Consider the following 24962-nt stretch of genomic DNA (forward strand, 5'->3'; position numbering starts at 1 on the left):
CAGCATTACAAGTGCATCCTTCACATTTGTACTTTGACCAAGGCCTTGGAAGCATTACTCACAAAGAGAATGAGTGCATGACATTGGGGTGGAGTGGGGGGAAACATGCCTGGAGAACACCTGAGTGGTTGGAACACATGATGAGATATCGGGAGGAAAGCCTAGGCTGGATACTCGTGCTTTCCATTAAAAGACAGAAAAAGACCAAGGGAGAAGCTAATAAAAAGGAACAATGTTTTTAGGAGGAATTACTTCCATCCCCTCTCATTGGGTGTGCAGTCCTGCAAGGCTGGGAGTTTGAAAAAGTGAGGTAAATTAAATCCGAGTGTGTGCAGGTTCCCCCATTCACTTCATTAGAGGAAGGAGTTCTGCAATCATACAAGTTTGCTCCTCCTTCCATTAAAGTGAACAGGGGAGATCTTGTTGGCAGGTGGGATTTGTGACTGTATCTGCAAGCCCTTGTGCACTGTTCATACACTCCACTTCCCTGTCTAACACTAAAGTTTCTCTTCTAAAACTCCATCTTTTGGACTCAGAAGACTGTGCACTACTGTGCGTTCATTATCCTTTAAGAAGGAATAAAGTCAAAACTTGCACTTTGTCTGGGAAGTAGTAAGAATAAAGAGAGAAAAATAGTTTTATGAAATGGTATTCAGTACATCCTGATATTTGATTTATGGTTTGCATAGTATTATATTGGAGAAGAAAACAAACACACACACACACTTTAGAATTCTCTTCATTCTACACCAAGCAAATTATTAGGAGGGGTGGACTGCCTGTACTGAACCCACTGTGTGGTACCAACAGGACAACAACATTCTGATGAATCAATATATTTGTGACAATAAGGCCTTGTCTACCTATGTAGCAGAATGAATGGAATCATTTTCAGACAGCAGACGGGCTAACCATGTTTATTCCACTCCAATATAACACCATATAAGTAAATAATAAAGCAACCTAAGTGAAAGGTTCTAGCTTAACTTAACTCTTTGGTGCACCAGTTTTCTACATGCAGGGATTTTTAAACACTAGGATCATTATCTTGAGGTATACAGTCTATTCTACCACTTTATTACCTCCTCATTCTATGGCATGAATAGACTAAGGCCCAGTTCTGACCATTTAAAAAGATGAGCACAACATGTTTCTACAAGTGAGCTGGGCTAAGTAAAGCATAGGATCAGTTCTGACAATGTACCTCTTCCAACTGGTGCAACACATGGAGGGAAGGGAGTTGCATACAGCTCCTCCTTGTGCACCTAGCGTGCTGTAACATCTACTGTCCCTGCCTATACACACATAGAAGGATCATCCCATTCACTCCGATGCATGTACAAATTGCATGGGATCACCTCGTTGATTTCTTTAGGGTCCTTCAAGATTTGTGCACACGTAGTTATCAATTGGACAATATATCTATGTGTACAGGCAGGATGGTTGTTTTATTATGGTTTTAATTTTTGTGAACCGCCCAGAGAGCTTCGGCTATTGGGCGGTATAAAAATGTAATAAATAAAATAAATAAAAATAATAAATGGGGAAGAACTACATGAACTTGCTCCCCTCCACATACTGACTGGTGGGGAGAGGCAGTGAATTAGAACTGTTACTATGTTCCTGTTATTCCAGTTCAATTGCAGGAAAAGATTACTGGAGTACTTCTAGATGTCACCTTTTAAAAAAACACCTCTTACAGACAGTTCTTCTGAAGTTATGGAACAGGCCGTTACAAGTAAGAACATTATATTTATCCACTTGAGCCTTAAATATGCAATATGCATAAGCCTATGAAGGCAAACCTTTAAATATCACTATATCATGCCCTGTTAAATCTAGAAATTGAAAGTTTAATCCTTGGCTCTATATTGAACATTTTAACTCTAACTATTCCTACAATTTGGGAGGGGGTATTGCAAATATTTTAACATATTGCCTTGTCCAAATATACCCTAGAACTGCAGCACATTCTTCCTAGTGACTTAATGTGCAATTTAGAAGGGGAAAAAATAAAAAGAGTAATTACTGATGTAATAAAACATGAACATACTGGAGACAACTCCATGGAATTTTAATTAAGGAAAACCAGAATGTGTTATGATTTTCCTGTCCCCAAATGTACATCTCATTTTCATGGATTTTTCCCAAAAAATGTAGTTTCATCTTTCAAGTGTAGAGACATAAAAGGAATTATGATGCAGCTAAATATAAGCTCCAGTCTTCTTATAGAGGATATTTAACACAGCATCCCCCTTTTATCCTTTGCTCTATGGAAATATGGTAAAACATAAATATCTGAGAGGTTGATTCCTTTTAATTTATTTGCACTTACATGCTGCTTAGACTAAGACCACAGCAAGCCAAGCTGTGACAGTAGAAGATTAACACCCCTGCCATAGTAACATGCTTGAAAAAGAAGCTTAACTTTATCCTTAAGGCACATAACACATCTTACGTGCATTACTGTATAGAGAACAACTTTCATAAATCCAATATAATACAATTTGTTAACTTTTCTTCAAAAGATAGGAAAAATATGGTTTATGAAAAGACCTTAAGAACAGAATGTAAATATTATATCAGTTGTTGAAATGTTTTCAGAGACAGAGAGGAAGAAATCATTATCGTTTGTAAAGTCTGATACAAAAGGACACTTCTGGATACACAAAAATAAGGACACCTTTGTCAGCAGAACCTAAATGTAACACACCATGTCAGATTAATCTTGTCAAAAGTCTTACCTTAATATTGCTCTAATATTACCACCTTTTCCCCCAGACACACAGTTTCCATGGACTTCACATCAGTGCACTGAACAATTTTTAAAAGTGTCTGTTAAGAGCTTCCAAGACTGTGTTTAATGTAGCCTCCTTTAAATCTAAGCCTGCGCTTTCAAGTGGCATTAATCTTTCTTTTCCATCTGTTACAGGCTTTCCAAGATTATCATGGCAAGAGAAAGTTAAAACATGAATTATTCTTTAAAACATTGTTTTTCACTTACTATAACATAAATAAGACATACTCTGCTCATGCATAACACAAGAGGCCATAGAAGATGCAGAATATAAAGATATATTCAACAAGCTGATGCAAATATATATATTGAGACAGCTTTATAAGACTTTATAAGACTCCCCATGACCCAACAGAAATATCAAAGTGTTGCATGCTGCCTTTAGGAGTTCATATTTCTGTTGTTAATCCATTCCAAAAGATTTTAAATTTGGCAGTTTTTAAAAAATTTGCTACAATACAATAAATCCAGCCTCTAAAATTTATGCAAAAGCTCGAACATCAACTCTGATCTCTCTAGCTGCTACCAACTTTACTCACAAGGAGCCGGTATGTCTGTTTTTGTCTATTGTCTGTTTTTGTCTATTGTCTGTTTTTTATGCTTTTTATGGTTTTAAATTTTGTATATTTTTTAAATGTTCACTGTTTTTAACTTCTGTAAACCGCCCAGAGAGCTTCGGCTATGGGGTGGTATATAAATGTAAATAATAATAATAATAATAATAATAATAATAATAATAATAATAAAATAAGAGAAAGTTAATGCATGTTTCTCTTCTATGTATTACACCTCCAACAATAAGTTTCCACTAGAGCTGCAATGGCTTGATTATTTAAGTAAAAATCAATAGAAAGCCATTTGGAAGAATATTTTTTAAATTTACTTCTTAAAAACAATTTTAATGTAAACACACTACATACAAAAATTGGCAAGCACCATCTGGAGTGTATGAGGGGGCAGGATGAGTCTTCTAAATAAGGAGGATTCTTGCTATGAAACATTACATTATATTAAAAATGATGCCTGCTATTGAAACTTTATCAGTTAAAACTCATACAATTAATCAACTGAGATTCCCAAGCCCCAGTTTTCGTCCATCTTGTTATGCAGCTGTAACTGCCATGTGCACAGTTGTATATTTTAAAGGTAATCCAGAGTGCAGCTTTGACTCCATTGCTGGTCTGTTAGACCAACACCCAAGGACTCCAGGAACTTTGAAAGAAGTAAGGAGAAGAAAGCTCATGAGTTGTACTTTCCGGAGACCTGTCCAACTTGTGGACCACTAAGCCCCTTGAGAGGCAGTAAAAACCGGTAGGCTGCAATTTTGGCTTGTTACGTTACAACTTGTGCAGTCTTGGCATAATAATAAAAAGAGGGAAGGCAAGCTATGTCCACAGATTTGTAACAGCTATCCTGTGCTATATGTAGATAATGGAGGTGAATTTCACTGGAACAGAAGAGAGGTGTACACACAGAGAATGACATTAAAGTTAGCTAGGGAGATGGGGGAAAGGAAGAAGAAAAACAAGTTGGGATACACACTCTGGAGCCTCAAGCAACAGGGTAAACATGTTTTATCACTATCTGGAGGACTGGAAAGAGAAAATGTTGCTGATAATGAATACCATCTCCAGAAGCACTGTGTCCTTTTATACCTGATTATTTCTCACTAAACAATTTCCGAAGTACAGCTCTTTTCCCCGAAGGTCCCTATATACTCTGTGCCTCATATATAGATGTAGATGTTTCTACAGCTCCTCGGTGCTGAATTTTATTTTCCCTCAGAGAAAACTGCTGGGACTAATGTGCTATCCAGTGTTATTACAACTGTTTCATCTACTCTTGACCTTCCCATAACCAAAGGGCAAAATTTATTCAAATTTAACGTAAGGCAGAGGGTGGATGTTACAAAATATTTATTTTATGGCTACTAAAGCCATAGAAAATCTAACATGTACTAATAACACACTTGAACACACTACAAACTGAAGGTTACTTTGACATGGCTGGTAAGGCAAATTTTACAGTCTGAAAGAAAAAAGCAAGGCATATTCACAATTCATAATTTGCTGTGTTCCATTATCTTCTCAGTCTTCCATGCTATTTCTTACCAAATAGCCTATTTTATAACACTGTTTTAAACTACATCTTCAACTGCACTTGTACTTTCAAAGGGCAAAATTTCTAACCCGTATTATTATCTTCCTTAGTTATTAAAAAGGAGATGTTAGAAGAAACTATTTATCTTTACCACTTGTGCTATGTGCTTTCTCCTTACAGCTTTCATTGACACAATATTTATTAAATTTATTTGATTTATACCTCACCTTTTCAGCAAGAATATGGTGCTCAAGTCAGCTAACAATAATAAGAAACCCAGATTAAAATTACCTTAGTTAAAACAACATATTACATTAAAATATATAACATATATTACATTATTAGCAGTTACAAGAACCCACATTCCAGAGGACTGTGTGGGCTGCATGGCAAAAACCTCATGCTCTATATTCATTATTCCACAGTACTGCTGTTTAGAACACCACAAAGCCATTCCCAGTGTGGTGTAGTGGCTAGAACGTTGGACTGGGAATTGGGAGAATTGAGTTCTAGTCCCCACTCGGCCATGGAAACCCATTTGGTGACTTTGGGCCAGTCACAGACTCTCAGCCCAACCCACCTCACAGAGCTGTTGTTGTGAGGATAAAGTGGAGTGGAGGAGGATTATGTACTCCACCTTGGGTTCCTTACAGGAAAAAAGGCAGGATATAAAAATGCAATAATAAATAAATAAAATAAAAAGTGAAACTTCTCAATGCACGCAATCCTTTCTGAAGAGTTTTTCAAATATTAAGACTACTGAAGAATGTTGGTTTTAAATACAGACATTTGTTTTTATACAATTTCCTAATTAAACAGGCCTCAAAGAAACAGGAAAACCACAAATAAAGAGGCCTTTCATAGGACAGAAGCAGAGGCAAGGCAATGTTCGGCCTCACCTTGAGAGTGGCCTTTGTGCTGTCACATCAGCTTATATCAGCACCAAAGCTCAGCTGAGTTGATTACACTAATTAGGAGCTAAATTAATACACCATAGTCCTTAATATCAATGCCACCTTTGTGTCACGGGTGCCATGCCATTATCTGTAAGCATTACTGAGCAATGCAAGGCAGGTTAAAACAGAAGGCCAGTAACAAAAGAAAGAAAGAAACTCAAAGCTAAAGCCCATATTTTTTCTTAAGCAAAATGCTACTGGTCCAGAAAATTCTATTTTGCCTGTTTGCATTAAAAGCCAGCTATGCCCCCTTAATTTCCTTTCGCTGTTAGCTGTGATATATGGTATGAAAGGGGTGTGGAGGAAGATGTCTGAACTACACTGAGGTAGAATACCTAGCTAATATTCAAGCAAAACACATTTCTGAACATTCTGATGCATTTGTAGAGTTCTCAATCTTTTGAAGCAATTCAAACCTTTTGATCTTTTCATCCCCAGTAACTAGGATTTTCCCAGACTTGTGGGAAGATGTGGGCAATGAGTAGGCCACACCACAGATGATGAATTTATGTAGAAAAACATTATGCCTTGGATGTATGATGTGGCCAGAGGCTGAGTAGCTGTAACTACCCGATTAGTTTGCATATGTAGCATTACAGCACTTTTTGATGATATAAGTTATTCCTGCTGGTGGAAAGAGTGTAGAACTTTTCACCCTAGCAGCTAGAGGCCTATATGATTTTTTTCCCACGTAGCAGCAAAAGAAATATGGTGACCAGCTCTACATTATGCAGAACCTCTGGGATCACCCTTGCTCTTATGTCTGAATAATCTTTGACTACTACTTCATCTTGCTGTTGTTGGTTATGTGTTCTGTTACTATGCCATGGCCCCAATTCCCTTTCCCAGTCTCTGAATTCCACATACTGGCTTGCTCCATGGACTGTTATCAATTCATCCACTTCTACACGAGAAATATGATCATATTTCTGACCTCAGTGTGTCACTTTACTGCGTATATAACCCCAGCCATACCACTGGGCCTTAATTAAACGGCATTCCAGCCTACCAGCTACACTCAAAATTACTTTTGTTGGGGCAAAGCCTCACTGTTATAGTTGAACTACCCAACAAATGCAGTAAAGATACTACAGTAAGAATAGGAGAATAAGGTCCTATAATTTCCCACAGCAAATACATAGCAATGTGAAATTTTATCTGTCTTAACATGTTGAGCTGATTGATACATAGTTAGCAACAATAATGGATAAAGTACTTCAAAAGATTACAGACAGAGTTGGTGCCAAGTCTAGGGCAACTACTGCTTGCAAAGAAACTAGAAATCTGGCATGTAGCAAAAGGTACTATTTTCTATCTTTGTTCCATTCCTTTGTAATACAGACAGAATGTTATCACTTAATGCACACTGAAAGTTTAAACAAGTACAATCGAAATGAAATGAACCAGGAATGCAATTTCTCAAGCTGAGAGAAATAGTAATGCTGCAGTGAACTAAAACAGGAACACACACATACCCACTCAACATACGAATGGATGTATGGTCTGGCTGATTCAGGGCCTGGGTGCATATTCACTTGTGGGATGAATATGTCTAAATATGTGGTGAAGCGACATGTAGGGTATGCTTGCTTTTGGTCAGCACTGATACTGTTAAATGAAAAATGCAGCACACTAAGAAATCCAACTTAGGTTCAAGATAAAGCAGTGACCACATCACTTTACAAAAGCTAAGTAATCTGGTTTTAAATAGCCATGGTCTAAACTCTAAAACGTACAAGAAATGTTGATGGACATCCATCCTCACGGACATGGAAATCCCATTTTCTTTTTGCTCCCCTCCCACCTCCGATCCCCAGAAATCTGCTCCAGAGGATTCACCAACTCTCTAGAGCAAATTTAGAGGGTGAGAGTAGCAACAGTGGGGAGGGAATTCTGTCTTACCAGTGTTGTCTGTTCTGCTGGTGGATGAACCAGTCGGATAAAACTCTTCAACATATTTCAAATCACTGTTTCACTTTTCAAGACTTGCTAAATTTAAATTTATGGTGCTTGCTATCCAAGTTCGAAAGAGAAATAATAATTTTTGTGCCAAATGCCTTCACTTATGAAAAGTCTGTTTAAATGACTCATCCATTAATCAAACTTTTAAAAATATAACATTTTAATAGGAATGTAATTGTCCTTTTCATACATTTTATACTGATGTAAATTATCTCTTTGCAGAGCTACCCATGCACAAAAGGTTTCACACACAACTAATACCATGTGTAATAATTTGATGTGAATATTTATTCACATCCAGAACCTGAGTTGGACAGATATTTGCTGTTGTCAATTAGTGGCTAATAGTGATGTTTCCCATCTGCAGCAGTATTGTCCACACTGGTTGTGGCTGTTTAAAACCAGATTACTGGTCTTTTGTAGAGTGAAGTAGTCACTGCTTTATCTTGAGCCCAAGTTAGATTTTGGGCACGCAGCAGTATCTGGAATGAGTTTGTGGACATGCAGCAACCAAAGACTGGACTGAGGTTATTGTTGTGAATATTCTCAGTGCATGCCCTTACTTTGAACAATACTGTTTCCCAACAATATATGATTTCCCTACATTATTTGACTAAGATGAACTGTTTTATTCATTAAAATACCTCCAAATCAGGATGATTAGGTTGCAGTCCTATGCATACTTACTAGGGAATTTGCCCCATGAATTCAGGGAAACTTACTTCTGAGTAAACAGGCACAGGATTACATTGTTAATCTATTAAAGCTAAAGATGAGGTAATTAAGCATCTAGATGGATCCTTGATTCTTTGACCTATTTCTCCCCCCCCCGCACATGCACTTTTTATGCTAAATTACTTTAAATTTTTAATTAAATTTTGACTTTTAAAAATAAATAGCTATTTCATTATCAAGGGGCCATGAAAGGAACTATCTCCATCTTCTTCTATAAAACACAAACCTGTGGATAAATAGGTTTGTCAACAATACAACAAACCCATACAAATGAGCTATCCTTACTTCAGCCTTCTCCAACCTGGTGCCCTCCATTAGACCAGCCAGCACAGCCAATGGTCAGGAGTGTTGAGAGTTGCTTTCCAAAACATCTGAAAGTTACCAGCTTGGGGAAGGCTGCCTGAGATAAACCCTTTCACCTCATAGTAGCTTCTTTGATTGAATTAATAGAGGGATGGAAAGGAAACAGGGCCACTCCATCGGCTCTGCTTAGGAGGCACCTCTTTCACGCTTTTCCTCTTCCTTAACTCCTATTCAGCAACTTCTCCTCCATCAGGCTACAGGAGAGGGAGAGAATGGAAGCAGGCCACTCCATTGGCTCTACAGAGTGACAAACAACTTTTAGCTCCTTCTCTCCTTGAACTGTTTCCATTCTAGCTGATCATTATAAGAGCTGCCTAAGGCCTGAGTTTTCTCCACACACCCCTCCTTCCTATTTCCCCCCTTTTGTGTTAATGTCTTTTATACTGTAAACCTGAGGGCACCAACTGTACTGTTAGTGACTTTTGTTAGCTGGTCTGGGTGCATTTTCAGCTGTAGAGTGGTGTTAAAAAGTTTGAAATAAATATTATTGTACCTAGTGAAAAACAAATCAGGGACATATGTATGGTAAAAATGATAATCTGTAACCACCCAAAGATCCCAGGTTTTTCTGGAATAAAGACTCCCCCTGGTGGATCTATTATATAGCAAATGTTCCATTAATATGCTTACTTCATAATAAAATGTCTCTTGCATGTTTTAAAAGCTTCACTCTCCAGCACGATGAATTTAATTGATATAAAGCTTAAATTGAGTCCTAGATATATTCCATCATCCAATAAGTAATGGCCTTAACTTGCATCAGAAGAAATGAAGCAGCAATTCTCAATAGATTTCCAACTATATTTTATATGTATTACAAATAGGTCTCCATAGAACAGAGTGAAGGGTATTTTCTTTATTCTCAAATACTAGTGATTTAGTAATTATGTCCCAAACTATGTTCTTCTATATTGGAGATTATGGAGGTTCAGAACTATTTGCAGAATCACTCTTCACCAAACACTTAATTAACTGTACTGTTCTCTGCTCCATTTCTCTTTCTCTCTCTGCATACTCATTCTCATGTACACACACATAATTGTGGCCTAATTAAATCTAGTATACTGGCCATTATGTTTTCGGAAAGTATTTAAGAATATATTCTATGTCTCCAGAATTTTTTGTAAATTCTTTGGAAAATACAAACTTATTTATACTTTAGTTTTTTCTATGGGAAGAATCCAAATATTAGGTCAGATAGAAGAGCTTTAACTAGCTAAAGAAATGGTTACTTTAAAGTAACAAGTTTCTTTTATTAATTCATTTTTGCATGTTAATACATGCAAATGTATTAACTTTACATTGTTAGACTTTATTTTTATATCAGTTCTGTTCATATTTACTTTAAAATGATCCACATTATCTTTTGTTGCCTCTTGTTATTATTAATAATAAATAAATAAAAATTCTTGACACCGACAGATTCATTTTTGTTAAGTTACTTGAACATTACAGTGGCATTTATTTAATTGGCATATCATTCACTTTTATTGGAATCTACAATCTTCTATGAAAAGAAGGGATGAAAACTGCTCTTGACTTTTAAGATGTAGTCAGAACTGAACCCATGAGAAATTATGTATGATACTTTGATAAAGAAACTATAATATAAATAACCCAATAATCATGCAAAATTGAAATGGAAGTTCTGCAACCTTCTCCATGCTAGCGTTCCTGTCAGACATATGATCCAGCACCTGATTTCTAAATATATTTTCAGTATTTCCGCAGGAGGCATTTTCTCTGGCATTGCCATCCTTTCCTCACTCACTTTTTATGGAGTACTCACATTATGTCACTGTTAGCCTATTGCTTTCCAGTATTTTTCGCGTAATCCTCCCATGTTTTTTCATGCTGTTTGTGGATAAAATGCAACTGCAGCCCCAGCTAGCCCCCTGTGGCAGACAACACACAATTAAGGCTTTCAAGGATTCTGAAACTATAAATCAGGGGGAGGAACTTTTTCCAGTCCAAGGGTCAAATTCCAATCTGGGAAAGGCATTGCGGAGGAGGGAGCATTCTGACTGTGGGTGGGACCAAAAGCAGAATGGGCAGGACCAAATGCGATTCGTACTGATTTTAGCCGTACCAATTTTAACAGGATGTTGGACTACATAGACCCTCTTAAGACCTTAAACCAACCTTCCCCAACCTAGTGCCCTGGAAATGTTTTGGGCTGCAACTCCCAGAATTCCTGATCTTTGACCATGTTGGCTAGTGCTGATGAGAGTTCAAGTCCAACAGACGGCTGCCATAGAGTGTGTACATAGCAAAGCCCTTCAGCATCCTTCACCCAAGAAACTATGAGTAGGTCTTAATCTCCATGCACAATACAGCCTTGAAGAGCTTTTCTCTTGTCTTTGCAAGTATTGATTGTCTGGATTCTACAGAGCTCCAGAAACTAACATTTCAGACTTTGCTCTGCTGGAAGGCAGAAGTTGCCTATCACAAATAGACCTACAGGAGCAGCTTACTTTAAATTAAAGGATGCCCATTAGACTGCTGCCTTTTTACAAATCCCTCTTCTGCAAATGGGAATGATCAAAGACTACTTATCTGTTCAGAAAATTTAGCTCCTGTCAGAGCTCTGTCTGGACCTTTTAGGGGTAGAACCAAAGCTTCCAGAACCTGCTGTATATAAGATACAACCTAACTTTCTTGAAACCAGCATGCACAGCTGCCAAACCAAACACCTCTCTAATAAAAACAGCGGAAGAGCCGTGGTGTTTGTTCTGTGGGATTTTGTCAAACAGTGTTAAATATATAAAAAGGCTGTTATTAATATTCTATTATGAATGGGTGGTTATCCAGAATACAGAGCAATCCTTCCAAAGGCAATGTGTGAGCCCTAAAAACATTGCACCCATGCTCAGTCCAAATGTGTCAACACCTTAGAGAAGAGCAGGGCTTTTATTTTACAACACCCTCCGAATTCCCACGGTGTCCTCCTCGTGGTTCAGCGGACAGTTATCTTATTTCTGCCCTCAGGTCTCCCTGGCGCATTCCTCCTTTTCAAACCATCTTATCAAGTCGCCCAAGGGCAGGAGGCGACTCGAGGAACTCATTCTCTGGCTCACGTGTCAATCATTTGCCCTGTGCCCAATGACAAAGCGGCGGCTGGAGCAGCCCCCACCCATCGTCGCCGCGGCGGCTCTCGGCGCTCACCTTGTGGTCCAGGACGCTGATGTAGCCTTCCAAGGGGCGGTCGGGAAACCCGGGTAGGCGTCGCTGGCTGGTGCTGGCCAGTTGCTGCTGGTTCTCCGGCTTCTGGCTGGCTGTCACCGCCACCTGCTGCTGGTGGCTTTGCTCTTTCCGGCCTCCGCTGCTGCTGCTGCTGCTGGTGGTGGGGCTGCTAACGCCGCCACCGCCGATACTGCCGTACATGAGCAACAAGCTAGTGCACATGGTGGTGAGCGCTAAAGACACAGCCAGCCCATGTCGCTGCAGGGGGAAAGGAGACACGCTGAACGGACGCGCGGAACCCGGAGGGTCTGAGCGCGAGGCGGGCAGCGCGGGAAAGGCTGGAGACCCAAACCCACCAGTGGGGGCGGCGAGGAGGGCCGCCAGTCCAGGCGGCGGCAAGTTCTGAGCTTGCACGAGCTCCGTTGCCACCAACCTGCCAGCCCCCTCGCTTCCCCGCCGCTCTAGCGCTGCCCGCTTGGCACAACAAGCCCTCTCCACCTTCTCGTTTCCCGCCGCTTCTCTCCTCCCCACCTTCCACCCCACGTCTGCAATTTGGCAGCGACGCCAGTAGACGGGGCGTGGGTGGGGGTGAGGATGCGCCCAGTTTGGTTAATTATCAGCAAAGAAGGCCATTGCCTGCCTCCCCCCCACGCCACTTCCAAGTTTCTCGACAGAGCGGGAGGGAATGGGCGCCCTTCTGTTTCTCCGTAGCCTTTGGAAGTTTTGACTTCTTCTGGACTGGTTCGGCACTTTCTAGTCGTACCCAGGGGGGTCTTGAAAGGGTGCTGTGTGCGCCCGACAAACGTTCTTTCAATTGCTCCCGAGTTGACATTTTACATTATTGAACGGAAAGCGGGGTGGTCGCGGGGGCGGGGGGGAGTTGAAAGAGAACGTTTCTATTTGCAGGCTCCGCAACTTCCAAAAGCAGAGGAGCCCTACGAAAAGTGCAGCTGGCTGTTGGATGTCGCCTCACTTTCTCCTGGGTCCTTTCTCTGTCCCCCTTCACTCCCCCCCCTTCCCTCACTCTCTGTCTCGAGCTCCTCTCACTCGCCCAGTTTCTCCTTTTACTACCGTTCTCTTCGGACATTTTTCGCTTGTGCGTTTGACGCGCCTGCTCGGAATTGTTGCGCTTAAGCGCCCACAGACTTTCCTATTTCCCACCCGCAGCCTTGCCGAGCGGAGCTGCAAGGCTGGCTGGTCCTCCCCACCATCCCCGAAGGCCAACCGTCGCACGAAGGTGTGAACCCAAAAGGAAGGGCAGGCGGAAAGTTCTTCGCCTCTTTCTGCAGGCTTTAGCCGAAATACCCAGCAGCAATAAATAGGACAAGCCGCACTCGCGAGCCAGCGCGGAAACAAATCAGCCCGCCCGCCTGGTACAGAACGGCTGGGATCTCCCGGCAACTCCCACGCCAGATTTGGTGGGTTTCCTCTCGGGTCCTCGGGGCGATCTGGGATCATTTTAGTTCCTGCCACTGACTTACCATCAGCGTCTTCATGTTTGTGCGCCTCCTTTATACCGCGATCTCAGGCTCCACCATCTCAAACCACTTTTCCCTCTAGGGCTTCCATTGCAAAGGAGCCAGTGACATGCTTTCTGGCGGCGATTGGGAGCGAAATATCCAAAACCCCGGTCAGGATCAGCCCAACCTTGAGCTGCTGTGGGAAGCGCGGCTGTTGCAGAGATTAGAGGCAGAATTAAAACTGGACCCTTTTAGAGTCTCCCAGTGATCTGCACAACTACCGCCTGACGAGGCTTTCTGGGTCCTAAACCACGCCTGTTCATAGCTCTTCTTCTTCTTCAACTCAAGACTAGAGTTTCAGGGTATGTGGAAGTTAACAGATGCTCTTGTTTATGTTGGTAGAAATCTGATGTAAGAAGCTTCTTCTTTCTCTTTATTGGGGTGGGAAGTCATCCCAGAAGACCAAGGTAGAAAAATAAACCCTACGTTATTGCACTCACAGCTCTAAAATGTCATATTTAATCAGTGGGTGGTTTCCTGTTCAAAGGAAATAGCATGCTGTAATAGTGTTACATCCTTGCAAGCTGGTACCAGCTTTATCTTAAAAAAAAAACTATTTTAAACACAACTCTCCACGAAATAATTTTTTAAAATCTGTTTGAAGATTAATTGGCATGACCATTTACATTGCCTTCCCACCCAAAAAATATGCTATGGGATGCAATTTTATATGCACTTACCTGAGAGTAAGTCCCATTGAACTCAATGGGAATTCCTTCTGAGTAAATTATTGTGCATTAGTGTGTCTTCCAAAGAACAATGTAAAACTCTTGTGAGATATTTTCACTTTCTATTCATAGTGCTTGATTACTGAACTGTAGTTTACCTTTTTTAGCTTATGTGTATGAAACAATAATTCATATCAAATATTTATTATTTCTTTAGTTTATATCCCACCTATTTACTAAAAAACGTCCTCAAAGTGGCTAAATAAGATAAAATGCAGACAGAATACAAAATAATAATTAAAACATCCTATCATAAAACATCACTCCTAGCATAGCATATTCTGTTACTCTTCAAATGATATATCAAAAGCTTTAAAATGTTTGGATGCTAATTTTAGATATCAGCTCTATAAATAAACTAAAATTCTTTTCCCTTATTTTATAAAGTAGTGTTGTTCCCCCCCTCAGTTATGCTGTATTAATGATGCATTATTTCATTTGTATAAAATGTTAATAAAGTAACTTAAACTATATGCATTCCTTTTTCTAGAGATCTCATATTTAAATGTGCAGCCCTTCAGGTTGGTTTCTTAAGAAGTAATTAAAATGGTTATAAGATATCCTTTAGATGATATGCACTTCTTAATTATGTACAATTTTTTCACCAAATTGCACATAGAAAATTATAACTATAATATATAGCATCACATCTTACCTATATAACTATACAGTATTAAAGATGACATTAAGGAGAAAACTATCAGCGAGCTAACTCATCCATGGTCGCAAGTTGTATCTATTTCAAGGCTGAAATTGTCACTGAAATCCATTTTTCATCTTTATCAATTCACTCATGGACTACCAAGGGAACAAACACCATATTTAGTACTGCACTTACCAGTGCAATGTGGCTTACTTATTCAGAAATAAGCCACATTGAGTTCAGTGGGATCTACCCCCAGGTACATGTGTACAGGATTTCACTGATCACATGGTAAATATATTTTATTTTATTACAAAGAATACCGCTGGCACTGAAACTATTCTTGCAATTCAAATTGTGGTTTTGAACTGAATAGTATCACCAGACAGGAGAAGCAATATGAAAAGAATCTTATCAGGTCTTTGAATTTCGTTATCATGTGGTCTCATTTGACACTCAAATTAGGAGAACAAAGAGCTAGCTTGATGAATCATTGAAAGTGAATTAATGGTGGTTCTCCAAATCTTCCTGCAATGGGCTACAAAAGACAGTTCATGCATTTAACAATACTTATCCTTCCACTATCAGCAAGCAATTTGCTGGCAACTAAGAAACTTTTCCCATCTTATACCATGCCAAAGTACAGCATCGTATTTATGATTAAGGCTCATAGCGGTATGTTGGACATCTGTTACACAGTATGTCTAACCAAGTCATCAAGCTTATGAGTTGGGTGATAGCTAGATAGAGCTAGTTGCTGAGTCTTGATTAAGTGGCCAGGCTAAATTTTGTAATTTAATGCTGAGCTTGCCTTGAATCATCTCCAACTGTCTGACTCTCAGATATTTAATTATATTGCCATGATGGACATAGGTACAATCCTTGGCAACCAAACTGGTACTGTTACAAATAAATACTGCAATGTACATTCTGCAATAATTTTTATGTATAGACATGGTGTGTCAAGGGAAATTTATAACTAAATTGGAAAAGAGCCAAGTTACCCAATTTAATTTTAACATTACAAAAATTAAGGGTTTTATATCTCTGGATATTTATTTTGCAGTATTTGTGTCCACATATATGTGCACATGGAAATATGAACAGATACATTCCACGTAATAATTAAATTTGCAGGAAGTAGCAGTATAGACTGAGTTCATAAACACTTAATTGACTTGGAAAGAAGTCAATAAAGCATTTTTAAGAGTTCATTTAACTTACTGGGTTCAGTATAAAGTGAATCATAGCAGTTGTAATTTATTTTTAAAATGCAATGGACACTGAAATAATTACTTACTGTTCTGAATTGTGCCCAATGTCCTTTATACAAATAGTTTCTGATCAATAATCTTGCTTGAAACCTTGGCCATTTTATGCATTACTGTATTATTATGTTCCAGATCCTCAATTTGCGCCTCCTAAAATGAACACAGGTTGCCCACCTGCCTTGCACCCTTGCCTCCTAAAATGGTAATGTTTGAAATACACATTTTCTGCCTTCCCCTCACAAAATGAACCCCTACAACTCAGGGGCAGTTTCCATGGTATACATGGAATGCAACTTGTTTCAAAGACATACATGAGATCATTGGGGGGGGGGAATGTATGCATGGGTTCACAAATACAGGTATGCAATGCATACCTCTTAAAACTTCAATATGCAAAACACTACCCATCATACTATATAACTGATCAGTATTCCCTAATGAACTGGAACTCATCAGGAGGTTTGTTACATTGGTATCTTTCTCATCCTAGTTGCTCAAACAAGCCTGTGTACATAAGATTTGTGGATATTCTCTTATCTAGGCCCCAGTTGGGCAGAGATCCACTTCACGTCAGACAGCAGATTGCATAAGGTGCCCAGAGTTCAGACTATTCTTGCAGTAACTTTTTGGGTGGATCATCACTGCCTAGTTCTCACTGAGGTTCACATGCAGTCTGTCCCTGTTCCCTATGAGTTTAGCTGCAATCCTCACCATAGTTATGGGTGGGGAATGGATTTTGCTACCAACCATATAGGATTGTGAGCTATTTCTGTTGCAATGCAATGTATTGGTCACACCTGACCAACAAACGGGCTACTGCAAGTAATGGTGCCCTCAAAAGAGCATCTCCTGCAGATCTTAATATTCAGGCAGGTTCATAGCAAGTCAGGGGGTCCCTTAAATAAGCAGATCCTAAGCCTTTTTGGCTGAAGAGTGACATAAAATTCTTCCAATAAATAAATAAAGCCATTTAAGGCTTTATAGGTTAAGACCAACACCTTGAATTGAGTCTGGAAAGCAGTTTGCAACCAGGGCAGGTCTTTCCAGAAGAGTGTAATAAGGTCCCAATACCATCCCCACCAGGAGAATTTTAGTGCCATACAGCCCTCCTGTCCAGGCCTGACTGTTAGCCCCAAACCTAAAGGTTGTACAGCACTGAAGTTCTATAAAGCAGAGAGAAGGTTTGAAGAAAGTTTTAAGAAAAAGAAAAAAGGTACCTCTACTCTACAATGCAGTTGTCATAAACCTCCCCTTGTCTGTTTAGTGCCTTGTTTCATAGCCCCACTGTGCAGCATAGTACCGGCCATTTGACTATTCAATCATCAAAAAGCTGCCAGTTTAAAAGACAAGAAATAGGGCTACATCATGTTGGTCCAAGCTCTAAAATGTCAGGAAACTGGAAGCTAAAGCTGATGCCTTAACTGACATGCCAATCAATGCTGCTGCTGTGCAATGTCACAAAGTGTGCTTGCTTAGAACTTACCTTCTGTACACCCACACTTTTCCTGGGTCTTTCAGTCCCAAATCCAGATTGGGAGGATGGCATGTCTGGGACTAGCAAATATGCTCCATGCTGTTCTGGTCCTATATTGCTTGTGAAATATCTGAGCTTTACTGTGAGATGATCCATGCCTGTTTGTTGCTTTTATCAGTAGCTTGGAAGATGGGTTGAACAGGAAAGGGAGCCCTCTTCTTGCAGCCCTCACCATCATTATATTACTGTTCTGGATTTTGAATTCCTTCATCATGAATGAGACCAAAAAACAACAACACCGCACTGAGACTTCCACCAGCAGGCATGCTGCAATATTTGGGGGGCTGCTTTCTAGTATGAGAAAGGTACCTCAACTCCGTAATACAGTAGTCATACGTCTTCCTTTATCTGTTTATGGCCCTGATTGTAGCCTCACTATGCAGCCTGGGACCAGCCACTTTAGTGCTAGAGGAATTCTGAATGCTCCTGGACCACATACAAATTATGTATGGTGAGAGCAAGAGTTTTGTTTGCAAGTGCATGTTAGACCTTTGAATTTCTCTTTTAGGGGATGTTTTATCATGGGACGTATCTCCAAATTGCGGAGATATTTGAAAATAGATAATTTTCATAGACCAGTTGCATTTAAAGAGCCACACATCTCTTACTTAACACCACTCCATTGACATTTTGGTGATGAGCAGCTTTAGGTTGATTCCAATACTTCTACGATGGCTTGGGATAATGTGGAAAAGGAGAATAAGCAAGATTTTTTTTTTTCACTTTCTCAGCACCAATATATAAAATAATATCACCACTTACACAGAGCAACATATGAATTAGATGAGAATTGTCCTTGTTTTGGGTTGCTCAAGTAGACATATTTTCCTCTAATACTCTTATTGTGTAATGGGGGTTCCATTTCTGAGCACGCAAATGCTTTCGCCATAATAACCCCAGAGTCAGCCTGTTAGCATCTGTCCTCTGCATTCAGAATGCCTTCAAGCCATTGCCATGCAGAGTCTACAGCTGTTCAACTTCATCCTCTTCCTTTCATCAATCCCAGATCTTACTCTGAAATGTTTAACTGTTTTGTGCGTCTCTGTGAGCCACATTTTAATCTCCACGTTTAAAAAATTGGTGCGGATACTTAGGGCACCATATATTACTTTGGTTGATCTGTATTTATAAGATAATAAGATAATTTCCTATGCTAGAAGGGCAGGGGAGGGGGAGGATGAGTTCCTCCTCGTGTGGGGCACAACTGTGCTTTGAAGCAGAAAAGAATACAGGATAGATGGGTGTGGAATAAAGTTCACCAGTATGAATGATTTCCTCATGACATTTAAAAATCAAGTGGTTGTTGGGGCAGGGAACTTCAAAGTTGCAGCCTCTTATATTATCTCTGCAATACGTTGTTTTCTTTTGCATCATTTTAACAGGTAGTGGCAGGAAGGGGGGAATTGACATTTGTACCCACAGCGGGGAGCAAAGCAGAGAGACAAAGGATAGGATATACACAGAGAACTGAGTTGAAACATGCCACAACATTATTGTATACAGCTTCTATGTATTTAGCAAAACACGGGCAGGGATACACTCTAGTGTTTCTGACAGCCCATTTTTTGATTGTGCAAGTACCCACCTTGCAGGTTACTAGGGGAAAAGAGTGGCTTAAATTAAGTCAATAGATGGTGGGAACCCTGATACTACCAACCTGGGAATACAGTGGGCTGTCAGTCCTCATGGTGAACTGCCTGTGGACCTAAACCCCAGAAATAAGGGGGGACCATAGCATGCTTTGGTTGTGACAGAACCAAAAGAACACACTACTATAACCATAACAAATAAGAGGACGGCAAAAAACTCAACCCGTCATTTACCACTCAGGTGGTCTGATCAAATTCCTTCTCTGCCCCATCAACTGACAACCAACTAAAGTCCACAGCAAAGGAAACTAAGAAACATCACCCAGACAAACCTTGCCAGGCAGGTAAGAGGGAAAGCAAAATGCACCTTGGAAATTCATGCAGGTCAGACCACTGTATATACCCAGACTGAAGAGGAATTTCCACTCTGAGCTGCTCTGTCTGCCTCACCACTGGGCCTGCCTGCACTCAGCTAGCTGACCACCCAGAGAGCCAGCCAAGCGTCTTTGGCTGTGATTCAAGAAAGCAGGTTCAAGTTGAGTGGCCATGAGCTGACAGCAGCCCTATTTCCACTCATCTCTTATTACAGGGATGGGTAAGATGTGATTCCCACTGGCCTCAAATAAAACTAAAAAAACGAGAAAATGGTGTCCATGGTGGCTACAGAGCACCAAAAGGGCCAGGTCAAGCTTGTTTGCTAAATGTAACCCTTGTAGCACTCTGCAGTGCTGCAAAGTTGTTTGCGGTCAAATTTCAGTGGCAAACTGGCACTCTCCTCCTTTTAAAAAACTTGGGAAGGAAGAGGACAAAAATGCCCCCTCGTCCTCCAGCAGTTGTCCACCCCTGCATTCCCCCCTCCCAATTTGGCATGAAGATGTCCCTGTACCAAAAGATGACAAGGTAGGTTTTTAAGTGACTTTTCAAAATCATTTAAATCAAATTTAAAGTCAAACACTCTGCATAGCAAGCTTGAGATTCTAAAACCCAGCTTATATTCCTTTGTCCAGAAGCACATCATCAGAGTCATGAGTCTCAAAGAAGGCATGTCATCTTTAAATATCAAGTCCGTGTTGTTACCCTAATGCGGATTTAGCTTTTTTGCAGTTTTTGTAAATTTTAAAGTAGATTGTGATGGAGAAAAGGGGGGACAACTCTTGAAGCTCTTTACCTCTAAAGCTGCCTAAAACCTCAACCTGTGCCATCTTATGTCCTGTTGGAGTTTGCATGGGCCCAACCATCTGAGCAATCAGAATGTTTTCTTTGACTTGAAGCATAGGTTTCCCATTTCTCACACAGTAAGACATGTGTATTCTTTAGCCATAAAAGCAACCCAAAATAGCCTGTTGTGGACTTTATGTATGATGGCCATATACACAGGAAATTCATCACCAAAACAACAAAGGACACCAGTTTGTGTAGCATGTGCATATTCTAATTTATGTGTATGGATGCATATCTAGAAATAATTATAATTTAATTAGAAATATAATACATCTCACGATAGTGGAGGAAGACTGTGGCCAGGTGTGCTGTGTGTCTGCTTAGTCTGCTGTCCAGGTGCTAACTCTTGATGGGCAACGTCAAGGCTCCTGCTGCTCTTCCTTTTTAGGGTGCAATAATAATAATAATAATAATAATAATAATAATAATAATAATAATAATAATAATAATTTATTTCTTACCCGCCTTTCCCTTTGGATCGAGGCGGGGAACAACATTAGTACAATACAGTATAAATCAGATACATAAAATTAATTAAAAGGGCATATAAAATCAATACATCATCAAAATAGCAATCAACAGATCTTAACAATTCTTAGGTTTGACATTCATCTGGGTAGGCTTGCTGGAAGAGATTAGTCTTTACGGCTGTCTTAAACTCGGAGAGAGTGTTAAGTTGATGAATCTTCTCCGGCAGGCCATTCCAAAGTCTGGGGGCAATAGAAGAAAAGGTCCTCTGGGTGACAATTGTTAGCCTAGTTTTGGCTGACTGAAGTAAGTTCTCCCCAGAGGACCTGAGTGTGTTGGGCGGATTGTACGGGAGAAGGTGATCCTGAAGTTAACCTGGACCCAAACCACGTAGGGCTTTAATAATAATGACCAACACTTTGTACTTCGCCCAGAAATTGGCAGATTTAAACTGCACTTTGGCAGGGCAGCCTTTCAAACAGTACTATCCTCTGACAGCTGTTCAAATAGAGGACTGTCCTGTATTAATTAGGGTAATTGGCCATGTAGGAAGCACTTTTGAGTTGAATTGATTTTGAAGAAATGTGTTGGGTTTTTTTAGATATTGCAATGAAAGAGGTTTAAAATTTGGTGGAATCAGGTTAATGAATTGACAGACCATACAAATATATATATATGTGTGTGTGTGTGTTAAATGTGATTCATAACATTCGTATCTCTATGTTGAATCAATGTATTGTATATTCATTTCTGTACAGTATATTTTATGTAGGGATGAAATGTGAACATTATGATTATGATTATGATTATTTCTTTTTCTTTTCTTTTTGCAGAGATAAAGGCTACAGGAACCAGTTTTGAATTGCAAACACAGCCAATGGAAAACACTCAGCAACCCGCATGGTAATGAGCTCATTTAATAGATTTTTCAAACTGCACACTGATTCATGAAATGCTTTTCAAAATTGGGAATGTGCATCAAGAACTGGTCAAAAGGGGGAGAAAACAATATGCTGGATCAATCAATACTATCTCCCTTTTATGAAATTGGGCTGTCTTTGAACTTCTGACAGAAGCAAACAGCTAAAGAATGAAATATTGCAGAGAAGGAAGAAGTGCAAATGAAAATGCATGGGGGGAAAACAAGATAAGATCTGCTGATTCAGCCATTTTTGTGCATTTTCTTCCTTAGGTTTCTTCTTATTCTGAGTAGCATAAATAAAGGCAATGGCTATTTGAGAGCAGCACAGAAGAAATGTACCAGGCAAGAGACAATATGCAAGTTATGTTGGGGTTTTTTTGGGGTGGGGGTGGTTTAACAGTTGTAACTTATGCATTTTAAGTATCTGGGATAAAGAGACTGAACAATCTGAATATAAAGAAACTGTTATCACAAGCACAAAAAACATGTTTTCTATTTTTAATTTAAAGGTTTGAAAAACTGATTTTTAACCCCTTGCAAGAGTTTAAGTAAATTTGCTGAAGACAAAGGAATAAAGTCTCTGCCTAGAGAACTGGCTAATTTAATGGAGTGCTACAGAATTAAAAGAAATAGAATTAAATGCTGCATTTTTTGCAAATGATTGGGCAGCTGTTTCTGAAATCATAGGGGTGGATGTGGTGCACAAAAGGAGGAATTCTAAACAGGATTCTGCCCTGTTTTTAGCAGCTTTGCAGCCTGCATTTGTTTTTGTTTTGTTTTTTGCTTCTCAGGCTAAGATATATCATAGAACAATGTCGCACTTGAAAAGAAATTAGCATTAAGAGGATAGGCTCATCTAACTAATATGCAGAGAAGAAGGCATTAATAAAGCATGAGAAAGGACTAAAAGATAACAATATATTATGGTGCCGTTTCCAGTGCCTTGTGTATTAGCAGATAGCCCAGGGGGAGTTCTCCTGCTGTTACTTACACAAACACAAACATCACTTACAATGACAGGCTGAACCTCAGCACTGACAACAAGTGGATCTGTTGCTGTGAAAATCCAAGCAGGGGCACGTCAGAATCTCATCAAATGTCCTTGAAATCAGCCTAGCGGCTGTGGGTTTTTTTCTTGTTGTTTGTGGGTGGTTTGGGGGAGAATTTCTGTTTTATTTTTACTGCCTTGACACATGTATGATTACCTATTTTGTGGACAGGTGGAGTGTCTGTGAGAGAAAATTGTGCACCTGCACTTAGATACCTCCGTCTCCTGCATTTGGGCTAAAAACAGTATGCTATTGTTCTCACTATCAAAGGTTTGGAAGCATGAAGTTTATTTGGCAGAGGTAGCTAAGGCCTCTGTGAACAGTGATTGGCCTGGTTCAGACAACACGCTAAACCATGCTGCTCCCTTAATCATTTTGCATTCCCTTAATCATTTTGTGGTTAAGCAGCATGTTTCGCGTGTTGTCTGAACCAGGCCATTGTCTTTATACTATAAGGTTAGCACATTTCTGCATTATTTAGCTTTATGGCTAGGTAGAGGTGGCCAGTGGCCAGTGAGATAGCTTGGTAATGAAATCGTTGGCAGTCCAGCAGATCAAAGAGGGAAGGATTCTTGTGCATACCTTTTAAGCAACAGGATGCAGTTGTGGAGACAGAGGTGCCCTCAGTCGGCACTGTACCAGCACACAGTTGCTGACCAGACAGTTGTCCTAGGCCATAGGTAGACCTAAGGTTTATCCCTGGATCATCCAGGGGTCAAACCTGTTCATCTAGGTGACACACAGGGGATCCAGTGCTCAGGCAGGGGCGAACCCTGGATGATCCCAGGATAAACCTTAGGTCTAGCTGTGGCCCTAGTGTACAGTAGATATAAGCTGCTAATAACTGCAGGGAATAATCACTATCCAGTCAATAACCATGCACTTGCCCCTATCTCCACCACTTAAACCAGGGGTGTTGAACCTTGTTCTACCCAAGAGCGAAATTCCATTTTGGAGACGCTCTCGAGGGCTACATTCTGGTGATGGGCAGAGGCTAAGGCAAAAAGGGCAGAGCCAAAACTACCAGCATATTTTAACTTAAAGCTCTTAGTGGCAGTAACTAACCCACTGGAGAAGCATTTCAGCATTCCCTCCCTAGCAGCTCACTCCTTCTGCTTCTTTGTTTATTTTTGTAACTTGTTCTGTGTTTTTGCATACCTCTTCTGATATACCAGCAGGATTTCACACAAAAAATATATTCTGTCACAGCAAGAAGATACGTTCCCGCAAATATTTGGCATAAGGCTACGCAACTTCAAACCACAGCTTAACCAGTAAGTATTTAACATGAGAGTTCTGTGATGTGTGTATTTCACCACCCTTCTTAGGTCATAAAGCAGCAGAGGAAAAGGTCACTTTTGGAAGCATACTTCCAAATATAGAAAGGTACAATTCAACCACATTATCTGAATACTGATGATCTAAAACTTCTCATTAACTCAAATTAATAAGCATTTCTAGGTAGTCTCAAGTGTTTCCCATCCAATTATATGTCAGTGTGCCATGCTCTCTACAGAGAGCTGGGAAGGGAGCTTTCATTGATGGAAGCTGTGCCACATGGGATCTGTCCAGCCTGGGACTGCAGGGCTCCCGGGCAATTCCAGCTTCAGTGTAGAGTGCCTTCCAGCACATTTTAATTATGGTTATCCAAACGATCGGAATACTATCCTGCCCACTTTGATAAATGAGGCTATACTATATTTTAAGGGAACAAAATAACTGGAGAGCCATAGTTCTTTGTTTGTTTGTTTGTTTGTTTAAAAAAGCAACCAAGATGTGTTAAAGTCAGCACAAAGGAGCTAAACCAAAAGATTGACAGGAGGGAGCATTGACATTAATTCATTATTGCAGCATTTTCAAATTGCAAAGACTTTACTATGCTCTTTTTGGTGTTTTTAATATGTGACCCCTATAGAAGAAG

General features: G+C 40.0%; 1 protein-coding gene and 1 long non-coding RNA gene across 2 annotated transcripts in view; one reads left to right on the forward strand and one right to left on the reverse strand.

Moving 5' to 3' along the window:
* The window catches only part of ST6GALNAC5 (ST6 N-acetylgalactosaminide alpha-2,6-sialyltransferase 5), a 78780-nt gene extending 65095 nt beyond the window's left edge, over positions 1–13685 (reverse strand). Inside the window, exons 1-2 of the mRNA XM_063137279.1 lie at positions 13578–13685; positions 12079–12354 (exon numbers count right to left, since the gene is read on the reverse strand). Coding sequence (XP_062993349.1) covers positions 12079–12354; positions 13578–13592 — 291 coding nt within the window. The 5' untranslated portion in view covers positions 13593–13685. The remainder of the gene's footprint in view (positions 1–12078; positions 12355–13577) is intronic.
* LOC134406048 (uncharacterized) lies at positions 13599–21987 on the forward strand. Its single transcript, XR_010025958.1, has 3 exons — positions 13599–13918; positions 16391–16460; positions 21904–21987. It is a non-coding gene; the product is annotated as an uncharacterized LOC134406048 (long non-coding RNA).
* The last annotated feature ends 2975 nt before the right edge of the window (positions 21988–24962 follow it).

Source organism: Elgaria multicarinata, chromosome 1 (assembly GCF_023053635.1).
Source record: "Elgaria multicarinata webbii isolate HBS135686 ecotype San Diego chromosome 1, rElgMul1.1.pri, whole genome shotgun sequence".
Classification (NCBI taxonomy): domain Eukaryota; kingdom Metazoa; phylum Chordata; class Lepidosauria; order Squamata; family Anguidae; genus Elgaria; species Elgaria multicarinata.